The 15,928-nt window shown below is 40.4% G+C and overlaps 7 protein-coding genes across 7 annotated transcripts; 4 read left to right on the top strand and 3 right to left on the bottom strand.

The window, feature by feature from the left end:
- Positions 1–1,168: 1,168 nt before the first annotated feature.
- Positions 1,169–1,498, top strand: VCUG_00718 (uncharacterized protein; the record flags this gene model as incomplete). The annotated part of the gene is made up of 1 exon (XM_008075550.1): positions 1,169–1,498. One exon carries the CDS (start codon positions 1,169–1,171, stop codon positions 1,496–1,498), a length of 330 nt encoding a protein of 109 aa, XP_008073741.1.
- Positions 1,499–1,620: 122 nt separating this feature from the next.
- Positions 1,621–4,697, top strand: VCUG_00717 (haspin protein kinase). Its single transcript, XM_008075549.1, has one exon. The coding sequence runs from the start codon at positions 1,641–1,643 to the stop codon at positions 4,293–4,295; it is 2,655 nt and encodes an 884-aa protein (XP_008073740.1). The 5' UTR covers positions 1,621–1,640; the 3' UTR covers positions 4,296–4,697.
- On the bottom strand, positions 4,317–6,381 carry VCUG_00716 (uncharacterized protein; the record flags this gene model as incomplete). The annotated part of the gene is made up of 1 exon (XM_008075548.1): positions 4,317–6,381. The coding sequence occupies one exon, from the start codon at positions 6,379–6,381 to the stop codon at positions 5,026–5,028; it is 1,356 nt and encodes a 451-aa protein (XP_008073739.1). The 3' UTR covers positions 4,317–5,025.
- Positions 6,382–8,179: 1,798 nt separating this feature from the next.
- On the top strand, positions 8,180–9,417 carry VCUG_00715 (uncharacterized protein; the record flags this gene model as incomplete). The annotated part of the gene is made up of 1 exon (XM_008075547.1): positions 8,180–9,417. One exon carries the CDS (start codon positions 8,180–8,182, stop codon positions 8,996–8,998), a length of 819 nt encoding a protein of 272 aa, XP_008073738.1. The 3' UTR covers positions 8,999–9,417.
- Positions 9,418–10,397: 980 nt separating this feature from the next.
- Positions 10,398–11,252, bottom strand: VCUG_00714 (uncharacterized protein). The gene has a single exon (XM_008075546.1). The coding sequence runs from the start codon at positions 11,246–11,248 to the stop codon at positions 10,466–10,468; it is 783 nt and encodes a 260-aa protein (XP_008073737.1). The 5' UTR covers positions 11,249–11,252; the 3' UTR covers positions 10,398–10,465.
- A 276-nt stretch (positions 11,253–11,528) lies between these two features.
- On the bottom strand, positions 11,529–12,002 carry VCUG_00713 (uncharacterized protein; the record flags this gene model as incomplete). Its single annotated transcript, XM_008075545.1, has 1 exon — positions 11,529–12,002. The coding sequence occupies one exon, from the start codon at positions 12,000–12,002 to the stop codon at positions 11,529–11,531; it is 474 nt and encodes a 157-aa protein (XP_008073736.1).
- Positions 12,003–13,082: 1,080 nt separating this feature from the next.
- VCUG_00712 (uncharacterized protein) lies at positions 13,083–15,057 on the top strand. The gene has a single exon (XM_008075544.1). The coding sequence runs from the start codon at positions 13,118–13,120 to the stop codon at positions 15,035–15,037; it is 1,920 nt and encodes a 639-aa protein (XP_008073735.1). The 5' UTR covers positions 13,083–13,117; the 3' UTR covers positions 15,038–15,057.
- Positions 15,058–15,928: the final 871 nt, after the last annotated feature.

The following is a 15,928-nucleotide window of genomic DNA, read 5'->3' as shown; positions in this document are numbered from 1 at the left end:
TCCGGAACCACCTAGAGGCTGCTGCGCATCCGTGCATGTTCATCTTCGCTAACCATCCGGATAACTAGGTAATGCACACCATGGCATGCAGCTGCATGGTTTACCTGAACCCGCGTGCCAAGCATTTTGTGCCACCAGTCACGCATGTTCACTCTAACGATCAATCGGCTGCTCCTGCCGAACACACCTTTCTGCCAGGTCAATAGGGCACGGACATCGCCCTGTTTATTTTTTTACAAATGTATTTTTCTGATTGGCTAATCACAGCTACCAGAAATAGAAAATACCAACAGCATATTTTATTGTTTACGTGTGCACAGCACATTTGGTGGAACCATGAACAGCAAACCACTAGTTAATCGCTTGGAGCACACGCTTTGTGCCGATTGTTAACTTTCCTCTTTGCCAAGAATTTTGGTGCCAGCAAAACAAAATGGTGTTTTAGTGCACTTCTGGTCTCCTGAGCCACATCATTGCTCAGCAAATGGTCATATGAACGGTTTTAAGCATTTCTTTCGTTGTTCAGCAGAGGAAAGGATGAAAGGAGCGGTAACAGCTCTGAGGAAGAGCGTCTCAATACGGTTGGCACGATTTTTCCACAAAAATAGTTAATATGAGAATGACAGGCAGTGATGATAGCGTGTGATAGGAACACTTCTGAACCTATGGTGTAAGCAGTGATAGCGCAGCGTGGGGAATAAATCGTGCGAGAAGTGTTGTTTAATGAGAATGAGAGCGATGAGCACGCTTTAAATGCACCTATGGGAGCGGTCGCAACAAACATGGCAGCGTATTTTGCATTAAATTATCATCTTAATACAAAATATTCCCTGCACGAAAGAATTAATTTATGGTCTCTGCTCGGTTTGTATAATTGTGCTATATTAGCTGAAAGGGTAAATCAAAAACTAAAACAAACACAAAAATTAACCTCAAAATTGCACATCAATGCTTTCATTAATGCACTGAAAATTCATCACTGCGGATAGCGCGCACAAAACCGTTTAATGGGCATGTTAAAAATTCTTTGTATTGTGCCATAAAAAATTTTACCAGGCAAAGGCACTCCTTCCCAATAATTACGCCTGCATTTTCGTCATTTTCTTTCCATAGACAAACAAACACTTTCTACTCCATTTCCGTAAAATGTTTTTTTGTATTTTCTACAATGTTGAATGCACCCGCACTCCATGCTCAGTCTTTTCTCGTCCTGGCATGTAATCTCGTGCTACCCTTTTATGTCACCATTTTTGCCATTTTCACGTGCCATTCGTTACTTTACTATCATTTCTTCTTTTTTTTCACATTTACCATTTTGGCTGCATCAAACACACACTCTATTTTGTGTATTCTTTCGCAGCAGCATATGCAAATAGCACCATTAATTTTTATCTACACGTCTTTCTTCGTTCAACTGCGGTATTCCTCCGATATCACGCGTTTTTTCTTCTTCTCCACATTCTCATTGTTCTTTGTTTTTGGTAATTTTCCAAATTAATAAAGTAATTTGCTCTTTTCGTTCATCACTAAATAAAATGGAAACGTCACCATAGCCGCAAATTGATAATGCTATCACAATTTTATTTAAATTGAATATGTTTTAATTTATCAAAGGGAATTATTCAATAATTTTTGATAAAATGGAAAAATACCCTTCTTTTGACAAAATTAGAAAAATGGTGCACAACAAAATTGACAACACGAGCTGTTTATTTGAGAAGATTAAGACCGATTACCAGCATAAGAAAAAGGACAAGTCGTACATACAGAGCACGCTGTTCAGCGAGGGGATACAGCAGCTGTTGCTGAGCATTATAAGTGATAATAAGGAAAGGGAGGATGATGAGGAGAGCAGTGGAGATAATTGCGTGTTTTGCTCGTATGACCATTTTAAAAAACAGTTCAGGGGTGAAAAGGGAAAGGATGGGGACTTTTTTGACTCGTTGAGCTTTGAGAAGAGCGTGGTGCTCGAAAGTGCAGACGAGCTCATCGAAGAAACAGCCGGTTTTGAGAAGAGCGTGGTTGTGCATAGTGGAATCGGTGCCGATGATCATGCGGATGACTGCTCTGCTGATCTGGCACACAGGGATAAGGCGGAGCCTTGCCGTGAAGAAGACATGAAAAGAAACTCTGATTGGAATGAGTTTATGGGCGGCAAGATGGGGTGTGAGCATTCGCATCGCGACGTGAGGGACATTAGAAAACTGAAATTTACGCGTGGCAGCGATTTTGGACAAATTGGGGTGAATTGCGGCGGTAGTTTTGAAAGTGAGGAAAAGCATTGCATTGCTATGAATGAGGGGGCAAAATGCAGCACTTCCACAGATGTAGAGGGAAGGCATTGCATTGCTATGAATGAGGGGGCAAAATGCAGCACTTCCACAGATGTAGAGGGAAGGCATTGCATTTCAATGAATGGAGGAGATGGCACTCCCGTGCATGTGAACAAAAATGTTACAAAACACCGCACCAGCTCTTACGCTAGATGCATCACCAATCAAAACTGCAACACCAGTTTCTTCAAATCAGGCCAATGCTCAGCCGAACGAAGCATAAAACAAACCAAATACGTGCATGAAACTGTAAAAAGCACGATGCATGGCACGAACATTTATGCAAACAAGGTCATCAACATACGTCTCAAAAGGGGTGCCAGGAGTGATGACAGTTCTGTCAAGGTGTATAAAAACAAAAAGATGCGTTTGAGCGCAGTGAGGAAATTGGACAATGCAACAGTTGGAGAAAAGGTAAGCGGTGGAGATGTTGTGGCATCAACGGTAAGAGAGTGTGTAAACGGTGACAAGGAATGTGTGGGCAAGAGTGTGCTAAGGATCGAAAATACAAGAAATTTGAAGAGAAAGCTCAGAATATCGGAAGGTGCCAAAATGTTGCTCTCTGAGGCGGATCGGTCGTTGCTGCTTGGTGGCGACTCGCACGGGGTGTGTGCTGTGGCGAATGAGCGTGACATGCGGAATGAAGATAAATCACACGGAATGTGTGCCGCGGTCAACGAGTACGATGAGCACAACACGCTCAAAAGCAAATTACTCGATCTGAAAAGAGAAGAACTGTTCTTGAACAGAAAGTTGACCTTGAACCGTGTAACAGACGTGAACGCCGCCCAAAACAGTGCTGTATCGTGCGACTTGTTTGGTACACGATCACGTATTTTCAAGAAACAGGGAATATTCTTAAAGGAGAACAAGCCGATGCGCAGGAAATCCCTGAAAATAAACATAAAGAAGAACAGAAAGAAATACAAAATAGAATTTAAGGATGACAGCAGCGTGTTGAGTTCGAACGATAAGTGCCCTCCGGACGAAAACATTTCGTGCAATAGGGAGGTGGCTGAGCAGATGCTCTCAGAGGCTGAACTGGTGAGCATTCTCAAGCCAAAAACGCGGTACTTTTCAACGATGAACCTAAAAGGCGTAAAGAAGGTCGCTGAGGCATCGTTCTCTGATGTGTACAAATTCAAGGACAAGATTTACAAAATCATACCGTTCACCGAATATTACACGAAGGAGGAGTTTCTTAGGGAAGTGTACGTGCTTAAGACACTGCAGAACGAGAAATACGTGATAAAAATGCGGAATTTCTTCCTGTGCAAGGGCGCGTACAACCAGCATTTGTACACCGCATGGGATGCGTATGCCAAAAAGCACAAATCGGAGAATAAGAGACCGAGTGGTTGTGGAAAAGGTGAAGATTACGGCTGTTTAGTGATGGAAGATGCAGGCACTGATCTTGAGAACTACCAGTTCAAGAAGATAAGCGACATTCTGTTCTTCCTCAAAATCATTATTGAGTGTCTCTCAGTGCTTGAGTTTAAGTACCAGTTCGAACACCGGGACCTCCACTGGGGTAATATCCTGATCCAGGACAACAGCATGCGGAACGACAGTTTGTGTACGTTCAGCGAGAATCTGCGCAATTTTAATTTGAGCAGCCGCTTCGTGACTGAGGATAGTGCACCGTTCAAAGTGAGTATAATAGATTTTGGGCTTTCGCGCCTTTCAACCGATCACGGTCTTGTGTACAAGGACCTATCACCCGAAAAAGAGCTGTTTGAGGGCACAGGCGACGAGCAGTACGATGTTTACAGGCTGATGAAGAAGATATGTTGCAACGAGTGGTCCAAGTTCAACCCGTTCACCAACGTGTTATGGATTAAATACCTGGTCAACAAACTGAAGGACAAAGGCCTTGGCGAAGAACTGTGTGATAGAATAATGAGAATGGTTGTTGCTTCAGGGTCTGCCACCGAGCTAGAGCAGCATATGCAATCGATTTAATAGAGTTCTTATTTATTGGAGAGGAGTAATTTATTAAAGAGTTTTAACGTATTGTGGTTGTAGTGTGTGGAGGGAACGGTTTGTATATGTGTGATAGATTATCATTGTTGTTAGCGGTGCAACGATTGTTACCTTTTGTGCGGAGCAGTGCATGCTAATGCTGGTTTTATGTTCATGAAAGATTGTGTTACATCACAGGCATATTTCACGTATCTGCGCTCGGAGGGTTTGCCTGGTAATTGGATGTAGCAATGAAGGCATACTGATAGGTTAAAATGTGATTGACTTAAGAGAATACGACAAATACAGCGTAATGACAATGCGTTGGTGACCACGAGTTTGTATCGTTTTAGATGTTCTTCTGGTGTATGAGCAGTAAATAAACGTACCGTTGGTAACAAAGTAATCGTTTGCTCGGTGATTTTACAGACTGAACATCGAGGCATGGTTCTGATCCAACAGGGTACGTCTCCATGCAATGAACAACTTACAATTCCGTTTAAATATTATTCTCTAGCACCATAAATGCTGTTGTAAATTATCGGTGCGTTTGTTACATCCCCGTCTTATGACCTGTAAATCTAATACACTCATTTTGTATGGCAGCCCCTCTAATCATTATATGCCTCTGAAATGATAAGTTTTTAGATAGAACGTTTTGAGAAATGTGCTTCGTGTTCAGCTTACACAGCTAGTGTATTCTCTTTATAACTGGAGCATTCCTTGATATTCACCATTCCACCTGAAAATTGCTTTTATAGACCTTTCTGTTTTCAAATTTCCTCTTCTTATCTTGTAGTACCGGTGCTACTTCAGGTTCTTTTGTCACATCGTTGCTGACCATGTTAAAGTATTCGTGATAATCATCCTGAACATTATTCTCAATCTGTCCAGGTCCACCGAAGCATCGATTATCGCACAAAAAAACATCAACAAAATTGTAGCGCATCTCCTTCTCGTTCAGAAAGTTTAGCAGGCTTTTAAGGCCTGTGATGTGCGCAAACATCAAATTGCTGTGCTTAAAGTGAAGTACTCTGTACGACTTGCTGATGTGTTCTATTCTTTCTATTTCCAGGTTAAGTTTTTTTATCATGTACGGTGTTACACTTGTTACGAATTCTTTTTCATCCGTAAATACCTCTCTTATATCATTTTTTGTTTCTATATCATGGTCTGCTATTCCATTCCTAGGAAGCGATTCTATTGCGTGGCTCGAATGTACTTCTTCGAACCTATCACCAGCGTGTATGGTGCAATCTTCATCGACCTTTCGGTTCTTCTTGTACTCTTCTCTGTCCAAATTTGTATTCGCTCTTTCGCTTGATCCTGTGTTTCTATCGACACCTCCATATGCATCCCTGATCATCTTCTCCTGCTCATCCGCACCCACACATACATCCCCGATCATCCTCTCCTGCTCATCCGCACCCGCACCTCCATATACATCCCCGATCATCTTCTCCTGCTCATCCGCACCCACATCAAAACCCATGCTTCTCACCACTTCGTACACATCCCTGCTGCTCAGTACATAATCAATCCTCACATCACCCTCCAATCTCTTATCATAGCACTGCATCACGCTTACTGTCAAAACACCTTCCTCCTCACACAAATACGCACATATTTGCTGTAAAGATGGTACCTCACTCAAATACCGTATCAACTCTGGTTTTCTTCGTTCTATATACGCTACTACACCCGGACATTCACTTAGTATAAGTTTGTTGCTGGCCAGCCACTCGTTATACACCAAGTGATTGCTCATTTGCTGGTAATCATACGTGTTTATGAATCGTTTTACGTTGAACGTCTTCATCAGTGCTCGCTGTAAACACACATACCACTCTTTGATTGTTATACCGTGCAGATTGTTTTTTTGTTCACAGCGTTGCTTTTTCATCTCGTTATACAAGTTCAACACGCTGTAATGGCTCATTATCATGTTGATAGGGACGTGTTGCAGGTCGGACAACGTAATTTTGTTCTCTTCTATCGACAGACAGCCGCTGCATGCCAGGCAGTCATTGAGCGTGAGCTCAAAAGGCTTATCTCCTTTTATGCATGGATTTATCTTTTTATTCATTCGAGGCCTCGCATAAATAATTTTTATGCACTGCTGTAGGAATAAAAAAGAGCGAGACATTGCAATTTTTTACGAATTGTTACCGTGTTATAGGCGATAATGCAATCGCTGTCAAAGCATTTGAGCAGGAATAGTTCACATGAGCAGAAAAGGTAATCTTGTGCCCGTACATCAAGCGATACGCATCTTGTCGTGCATAGCACTGTGCTTAACACGTCAATCACTCGATTTACAACCGTGGTTTTTAATCTGCACCACCATAAATTCTCTGCCTCACCGTCTCAACCTATAATAAATCGTATTGGTCCATTACTTGCAATATTTACTTGTTCTGTCATAAATTGGTAGATTGGCTACTTTGCCGTGATAAAGTAAGTTTAATTTGCTCCTGTACCTTGCTAACTTCTCCAAACTTGGTTCAGTTAAGGCATTTACCCCATTTTCTTTTGCTTACACGTAATTTAACACGATTCATGCTCAATGAGAATGAAATAGCAAGCAAATCTGCCATTTATTCTTGATCGGTGTTCACTGCATTTTGTGCTACTTTTAGCTATTTTGGTTAATCATCATGTGAACAATCATTGCGGAGTAATCAACCAGCTTAGAAGAAGACACAACACCAATCGATTACGCAAAAAATACGTAAGCTGCGAATAGAAAGGAGCAGCGCTTCAATTTAGCGTGTAATATTGAAATGAAGTACCGTTGGTATTATGAACGGAAATTGTAAAAGGTGCACGTGTTGGTAATGCTGCTGTGCATCACACAGAGCAAAGCACCTGGTAATCGTAACATGCACGCTAAATCTGCTGTTATTACATGTTTATCGTGAACGCTGTCATATGTTACGTCAAACACTATTTCAATCGGGCCTTTCTGCTCTGTTCCTTTTATACTCCTGCTTCGAATGGAATACGTTTATAACCGTTCAATAGCCGTTTCATGTCAAGTGCACGATAATACCGTGTAAAAGTGGTACATTATTTGCGTGTTGGGCATGTGGCAGTCCTTTATTGTGCACAGTTTTAGCCACTTGTCTTTCAAGCTCTCAACAAATGCTTCACAATCACTTTTGTTTCGAGATCACCAGGTGCTGTATCTGTGCATATCAAGGATTAAGGAAGCTGCGATTGATGGTTACGGTCCAATTTTCATTTCTGTTAGAGCGTAATAACAGCAACAACTAGAAAATTTTTTCTATCATCATGTGGTATGTCTGTTATCGTGAGTCTGCGTAACTTGGCTAGCATCAGATGTGTACCGTGTTTGGCACTGCAAAGTGTTATGCTCCACGGTGCGTGACCTCTGCACAGGAGATGTGGGCATGTGATAGTTTATCGTTGGGCGGTGCCCGAATATCGGTGAACGTGTCGATTATATGTATGTTTAGCGGTTGACCTGCTGCAATCACTCGCACATGATAGGTTTGATATTATAGACTTGACGTACAGAACAATTTGCTCATTCGATACGTTGCTCACACGACAGGTATCTGTTGCTGCTCGTGCATGTGATCAATTTCTGTTTGCGTGCACATAAATGGGTGATTGAGCCGGTTGCGCTCCTTGAATCGCCTTATAGCGTTCTTCTTTATAACATAAATTTATGATCGTTGACACTAACAATTCGATAAACAAACCATTTCTTCGTATGCCATTTCCATTAAAAATGTACTATAGCACATAAATAGCATTTATTGTGTTTCTATTCTTCGTTGCATGTGCATTTCGCTGTTTTGGCGTGTTGATGACAAATCGCACATCCTTTAAAATTTTCATTCTCTTGCCCCTGCGGGATGACGGTCAATGAGAAGGAAGATTTTAATTTTCTGGAGTTTAAATCTGTCGAGGATCCGATCAAATCGATGGAAATGCTGCAGACCGCTTTCGTTAGATTTAAGCAGATGACCAGGGATGAACTAGCCATGTTTTTTGCGAACAAGAACTTCTTCATTTTCTTGAAGGACGCATTTTTGATACTGAAGAACGACAGGGAGTTTCTCGATTTTGTCAGGAACTTGGAGATTGACGACCAAACTCTGGAAAAACATGAAATGAACGAATTTATGGCTGAATGTGCGGAAGCAAGGAAGAAGGTGGATGCTGTTGCTATGGTTGATGACGAAAACCCGTCAAAGAGAAAGAAAAAAGCCAAAAGAGTATCTTTTTCGTTGGAGAAGAACATGACAAAGCTGTTTTTGGTCGAGAAGACAGACATGAAACACGGAAATTACAGAGATAAAGACAGAGAGGAGGCTGCAATTCTTAAGAACATGCCGTGGATTGTGCCTATCAAGCTTAGGACATGCATAGAATATAAAACAAGAAGCGAAGAGGTCGAGGTGCAGAGGATCAGAGAAACAACCACAGTAAGAATCACCAATTTAGATAGCGAAAACTTTGTGCCCAGCGATGAGAGTGCAAAGCGAGAAAAAACTTCAGCCACAACCAAGCCTGTTGAGATTTCTATTTTTGATCTAAACGTGTCAAATATTTTACCAAAATTAGATTATACTAAGATAGTTTGTGCTGATGATGAGGTTAAATACACTGTTAACGACGTTTTAAATGACAAGAAAGTTCTTGAGTACTTCTTGGAAAAGAAGAACGAATGAGTATAGCGCCAGCGATCTCACAATTGTTTGTTGCATCTATTGATCCATACGATAAAGCGGTTGTACGCGTAGTTTCTATAATTTGATAAATCCTTCTTTTTCTGTCGTACAGATCGTGTGAATTATCTGCCAGTATTGGCAGCTTGTGCGATTTCTTGGTTTATAAAATTTTCTTAATCTTCTGCTCTCGTATATTGTTGTAGTGTTCTGTTCCAAAGTATCTCTGATTCCTGGTAAAACGTGTTATGAGCCGTTTAGGGTTTGTTATTGATGTTGCGCTTGCTCCTCAGCCTTATGATCGGTATAATTTGAAAAGACGCGAACGTTGCAATGTCTATCGATTCGTGGTAGCGAGTGTTTAATGAACCAGATTATCTTATGTGCGAAACTGGTTTGCAAATTTACTCACCGGCTGAGTTACACCACATTCCACGACGTAAGTTGTGTTTATCTGTTGGTTGCGTGTTAAGTTAATTTTGTGTGCTTGATCAGAAAAATGTGTTTGTTCGGGATTGATGAGGTACTAACCAACGACTTTTAGTGTAACAAACCATCTTCGTTATCTACTGCGCATATGGACGTATTAAAGCAATGTTAAGGTTGTGTACCTGTGGCGCAGCAAATGATGCTCTTTTGTGCGTATCCTTGAAATGATCGGTTCACCACGTACCATTTGTAAAAGATAAAAAAAGAAAGCAACAATAAATTACACATATGTTCTTCTACAACAATTAGGAACTTTTGTTGTTTAGATAGATTACACAACGTAGCAATTTTTAATTATGAATGTAACCTGAAATGATCATTCGTACCACTGCAATAGCCTAGGTTAGCTAAGATTATATCATTCTAAATTGTCAGTCCATGTCAAACTGTGCTTGTTTTCACTTCGGTATTGAAATCATGTCAAAATCAAGACCGGTGCAACCTTGTTTCTGCTTGTAAGGTCCGGGCCGAGCGGAGAAACTGGCCTTTCTGCTTGTAAGGTCCGGGCCGAGCGGAGAAACTGGCTTTTCTGCTTGTAAGGTCCGGGCCGAGCAAAGAAACTGGCCTCTCTGCTTGTAAGCTCGGACCCAAATTCGTCCTAACAGGCAAGTTCGTGGAAATGTTCGAGACGCAAGTTATAAAACAACGAAGGCATCCTGATGGAAAGCATGGTCCAGGGATGAGAATCGTCAATTCGAAATGGTATCCACAATGGTGCGATTCTTTATCGCAAAAAGGTATTTCATAACATAACTCTTGGTAAATCTCTGATTGCCAGTAAATCTTAACGTCGGAAATGGAAATGTCCTACTATGAACCGAAGGCATCGTCATGTTGAAAGAGTAACCTCTGAAGATCAACGGGTTCAGGAGTTAACTCATGTCGACTCCAGCTAGTAAACCGAAAATCTTGTCTTTTCTAACAAATCTTTAATATAGAAATGGCAGATGTCGTGTTAACAAGATCAGCACGGATAAAAGCTCAGTAGTGCCAATGCAAAAACAATAAAATGAATGATATACATAACAACCATATGAATAGGGCCCGCCTCATCAGTCTTCTTTTCTCTTTTCCCATCTTCAGGTACTTGTTGCCACCCTTTACGTTTTCACTGATAGACTTAGACTTATTGAATATCTGGTCGATGCTTTCGTTCTGTACATTCAAGTTCAGATTTATCTGATCTTGTATATGTTTGATCTCTTGCAGAGACTTCCTAGTCTGTTTCATTTGGTAGTCAAGAGACTGAGTCTCCTTCATTATCATCTTATTTTCCATTTCCAAATTCCTATCTTGGTGCGCGTTCAGATACACAAAAGGCTTTTCAGGTTCCAAATGTATGTTCTTATTAATAAATCGTCTTTTTTTGCTCTGTATCTCAGCATTTTTGTCAGCAAGTTTTGTCATAATAATTTTTTTAATTCCCTCGAAGTGCATCTTCAAATCATTGTTAGATTCTAGCTCAATCATCTTGAACAGATCAATCGTTTCTCTTTGCAGTTTGTTGAACTCCTGCTCCTTCTTGAGCAGACTTGTGTATGTTGCAACATTTGTATTGAAGTTTTGTATATTTTGGTACACGCTGTCGTAAAAATTCTTTTGTTCACCGTCTTTTTTTCCCTGTTCACGCTCGCCATATCTATTCTTGGTATCACTCCCATCATAACTGCTTGTCCGTGTGAAATTCAGATACTCCCCTGTTCTGTTCATGGGGTTAATGTAGCGAATCGTTAAATGCGGATAGAATGCATAGCGGAAAAGCATTCAATATATCACTACATAGCAGCAGATACTACGTTCCAAATGATTGTTCGTATGAAATGTCGTATGTGTGATTTTATACGTGTCTGTTAGCTGCTGCATCAACTGTACAAACTGGGTAGACCGGATTTTGTAGCGAAGTGCTTATGTTTAGGTGAAATTGTTTTTGCTACCAAGTGAGTAATTTGTTAGATTTATTCAAAACAGGAATATTATTTACGATACTTCGGTTCTTGACATACTACATGCAGGCCATGGCAAGTGTGGAAAAAGGTATTTTATGTTAGTAGGCAACAACGCTCCTGTCCGTACACAAAAATGAAATGGTCTTATTATGGCAGGCAACAACGCTCCTGTCCGTGTACAAAAATGAAATGGTCTTATCGTGGCAGGCAACAACGCTCCTGTCCGTGTACAAAAATGAAATGGTCTTATTGTGGCAGGCAACAACGCTCCTGTCCGTACACAAAAATGAAATGGTCTTATTGTGGCAGGCAACAACGCTCCTGTCCGTACACAAAAATGAAATGGTCTTATTGTGGCAGGCAACAACGCTCCTGTCCGTGTACAAAAATGAAATGGTCTTATCGTGGCAGGCAACAACGCTCCTGTCCGTGTACAAAAATGAAATGGTCTTATCGTGACAGGCAACAACGCTCCTGTCCGTGCACAAAAATGCACAGCGGAATGTGCAACGAAAACGATGCCGTAATAAAACGCAGATGTTTTTCTTCTCATGGTAAAAATCAATGAACATGCAATCAACGGAACAACAAAATATTCATGATGCAATACAAAGGTAAAACTATTTTTATTCTGCTCGAGCTTTTCCGTTATTTCTCCTACCAGAGCTTTCTAATTCAATAGCTTATCACTTACTGAAGAAACAAAAGCACTGTAAATGCCGGTCTTCAACGCATATCTCAAACCGTACCTCAGGTGGTTCACAATTTCACCAAGCAAATACGCACAAAAGTACGGGTACCGCACCTTGTAATAATGAAGAAAAATGCAGGAGAACATCGAATTGATCATAAATGTAGATGTCTGTAAATTACTTGAACGCACAGATTGGATGAATATCCCTGGTATGCCGCCATAATTAAAGAGTTACACTTACGATTTTTTAAACTGATAACGTTCCTAAGAAAGGTCGTAGTTGTTGCGAGAATGAAGGATTTTCCCAGTGCTTCTGTGTATTCCAAGAAGAATTGATTAAGCATTGAGGGATCGGTAAAATTTGCGAAAAAATGCTCAGTTCTGGGTGGTGTGTGTTAAAAGCTATCATCGGATAGCATCTCACGCTGAAAGGCTCTTTGCACAGTGAAATGGTATGAAGACATGATTATCGCTGCAAAATACTCGTTATGCACATCACACCATCGATACGGTGATTTAACTGACCAGAAATTTGCTTAAGATGCAAGTACGATGTTTTAACGCGTCATAGCTCATTATTAGTCCACAAACGGAACATATCAGACCTAACACAGGTACAAAGGTGTTTTAGAATATCGTATTAAAAGACAAACTACCCTACCGCGTGCCCAGCAATGATAATTCTTTATTTGACCTATAAAATTAAACTGCGCTTTGATCTTCGTTTTGCGAAAATGTTGTCACTGCTATCAATGACATTTGTTTTGTAAATGTGTTGCTGATGAGATGGAGTTGTTTATGATACCGTTTAGACACTCAGAGCGGTTGCAAGGCTAGACATGATAACTTACCGCGACAAACCAAGCTGTTTATGTCGTTCTTTGCTCCATAATCGGCAGCTGTTACGCAAAAGTTTGGTCTGAAAAATAAAATTTATTAAAAAAATCTTGGAAGGGCACAAAACACGAAGAGCTAGACGCCGCAGTAGATTTGATGAGAAATAGCGATAAATACGTTGAACTGCTTAGAAAAGTAGATTTAAACGACAAGAGAGCGGCCAATGGCTTGAGAGAGCAGATGCTTAGAGAATCAAACTCGTTGACAAATCGAGAGTTTCATTTCTTGATTGAGGAGATAGTGGCGCAGTTTAACGATATGGACCATCTGAAATTCTTCATATCGTTCAATTTTCTGCTACGAGGCGCCAACAAAACATTCAATACGGTGTTTAGGCAGATATTTGACAGCGCGAACTCGTTTGATAACTACATTTTTTTACAGAGAGAAGCACTTGGTCAGATTTATCAGCAGTTGCTGTTCTTCAGAAAGAAGGTGCAGAAATACAATTCAAATGACCTGCTGGACGAGATAAACAATCTGGTTGAGCTAAGTTACAAGCTTTACGATGCTGACGCGTTATATGAGTGTTTTACGTTGCTGGACATTGTGGCCGATCTGATAGCCATTGTGAACAAGTTTCCGTTCAAGAAGAACACCATTTTGTACTTTTCAATGCTTTTTAATATATTTTTGAGCAGAGGATGCATATTCTCTGCCGTGAACGCCCTTTATCGGCTGATTTGTATCGACAAAAAGGTAAATTTAAGGGAAAAGTATGTGCAGGCGCTTGCAGATCTTATGCATTTGAAAGACTGCGAAGAAGAGCACAGCAAGATGTTCTGCGGTCTTCCTAGCGTTAACTCGCGTACATTCCAGCAGGAAGCTAAGAATATTGAATACGAGCAGGACGTATTGCTCCAGCTAAATGAAGAATGTTTAGACAATTTCGTGTTTTACCGAGAGAATGCCAAAAAAACATTTGAATGCGACAATGAAATGCTCATATTTATCTCTTTCCTCAGGCTCAACAATTTTAACTTTTCGCTTGACGATGGAATTTTGATATTTGACGGAACTTACAGCAAGAAAAGTAATTCAGCGAAGGTATTCGAAATTTTAAAGGGAATGAAGGATCAAAAAGACTCTGTGGTGACGCGGAATGTTGAAGCGATCAGAATTAAAGAGAACCTAAAGCGAGAAAAGATGATAAAAGAGACGCTTGTGGCAAGTGATAGGGAAGAAAATCGTGGTGAAATGGTAAAGGAAGAGAAGAAGATCTGGGAGGATCGATTTACGAAGAATTTCAATCTTTTTCGCATTTACCAAATAAAAACACAGCTGGTTGATGATCCTAATGATTTAGAATTGCGGCAGTGCCAGCTTGACATGGATTTTCAGAGAGACTTTGAAAAGAAGGAAAGACTGAGGGGATTGTATGAGCAAAGAAAAGATGAGATAGTTGAGGTGCTTAAGAAATATGAAGAAAGAAAACAAAAGAGTTATCAACCGGTCGCTGCCAGACAGGACGAAGCTAGGGTGATTAAAGGCTCATGGCGAACTGCTACTCCCGAATCATTCAAAACAGAGAGTGTTTATAAGCCTAGTGTGGGGTATAGTAAGCCAGCTGAGGGCAGCGTATATCAGCCACCTAAGTTTACGCGCGAGACCCCAGCTTTTGAACCAAAAGAAGCGGTCAATCCGAATATATATGATCCGTCGAGTATAAGAAAGCCAATGCCTACATCTTTTGAGTCAAAGGACACGTCTCGATCGACTTTTTACGAGCCATCTAAGAAACCGCAGTCCTTGTCTTTTGAGTCAAAGGACACATCTCGATCAGCTTTTTACGAACCATCTAAGATAAGAAAGCCTGCCAGCAAAGATGTTAGCACCGCTGATGAGAGCAAGGTGTACAAATTTGTTAGAAAAGATTTTGTAGATGCAGGTGCTGTGGACCAGACTTCTCAGAGCAAGAACGTAGGTTTACACAGTGCATCAAATTTGAGCAGCCCAGATGAAAAACCTGAAAAAGAAATTAGAAAGGGGGAATCATGGCGAACAGCCAAGAAATAAATAAATTTGGTTTTTATGGTTTGTCTGTATTATCTGTTGATGTAAAAATGCGCTGTAAAGAACGTACACATCTTGTTTGGTGGCGAAATTGAGCGATTCGTTATTTGTCAGTTATACACAAGTCTTTATCAGGTATTATATGAAATTGCCAGACGATTTATTCGCATTGTGCATTTTTTGTTAAAAACTTCATTTTGGTGAATGATACTTCTGGAAACATAGGAAAGCTGCGGATTTACTGCTGAATTTAAGAAAACGTTGATGATATACCATTTTTTGATACCTTTGTATGCGTGTATTCCCTACACAACAACTAAAAAAATTTTTACCTTGCGCAGTAAAAGAGTGCAAGAACACCTTATCTATTAAAAATTGTCTTTTTGCCAATCATACGCATTACTGACTTAAAATACATTTCTATGTCCGCTAGAACTGACCACGGTCACTGCCTTAGGTCATTATTTCTCTCTAGAGCACAGGTATCAATACAGCGCTGTTACAAATTATACTGCTGACAAAAATAAGAAAAACAAATATGTGACATGCATGGCTGAGATAAAAATTGTAATATGGTGGAATAATTCAGTTTTAGGAGCGCATCGCTAAAGGGTGTAACCTACAAGATGAAATTTGACCATATTAGGTATTCTTACAGGATAATTAAAGGCTCTTAGGTCTGATATGCACTATTAAACATAACCAAACTATTTTTTAACTCCTTTATCACCTGAAATCATTTCCTGTTTATATTGTGAGTGCATTCGGTTGTTAAGTCTATACGAACTTTTATGAGATGACATGAACAGCGGCGATCAAACGATCATATGGTGAATATTGCTGTGAATTTGCTAGTGTTGACCAACATTTCCAAGATACCTGCCTATGGCGCTT

The sequence above is a fragment of the Vavraia culicis genome (assembly GCF_000192795.1).
Source record: "Vavraia culicis subsp. floridensis unplaced genomic scaffold supercont1.9, whole genome shotgun sequence".
NCBI lineage: Eukaryota > Fungi > Microsporidia > Pleistophoridae > Vavraia > Vavraia culicis.
Note: the sequence above shows the minus strand (reverse complement) of the source record. Positions and strands in the feature narration are given on the sequence as shown.

Bases quoted from the DNA above. Each gene is read 5' to 3' on its own strand.
- VCUG_00717 (XM_008075549.1), top strand. From the start codon at position 1,641: ATGGAAAAATACCCTTCTTTTGACAAAATTAGAAAAATGGTGCACAAC.
- VCUG_00714 (XM_008075546.1), bottom strand. From the start codon at position 11,248: ATGCTTTTCCGCTATGCATTCTATCCGCATTTAACGATTCGCTACATT.
- VCUG_00712 (XM_008075544.1), top strand. From the start codon at position 13,118: ATGAGAAATAGCGATAAATACGTTGAACTGCTTAGAAAAGTAGATTTA.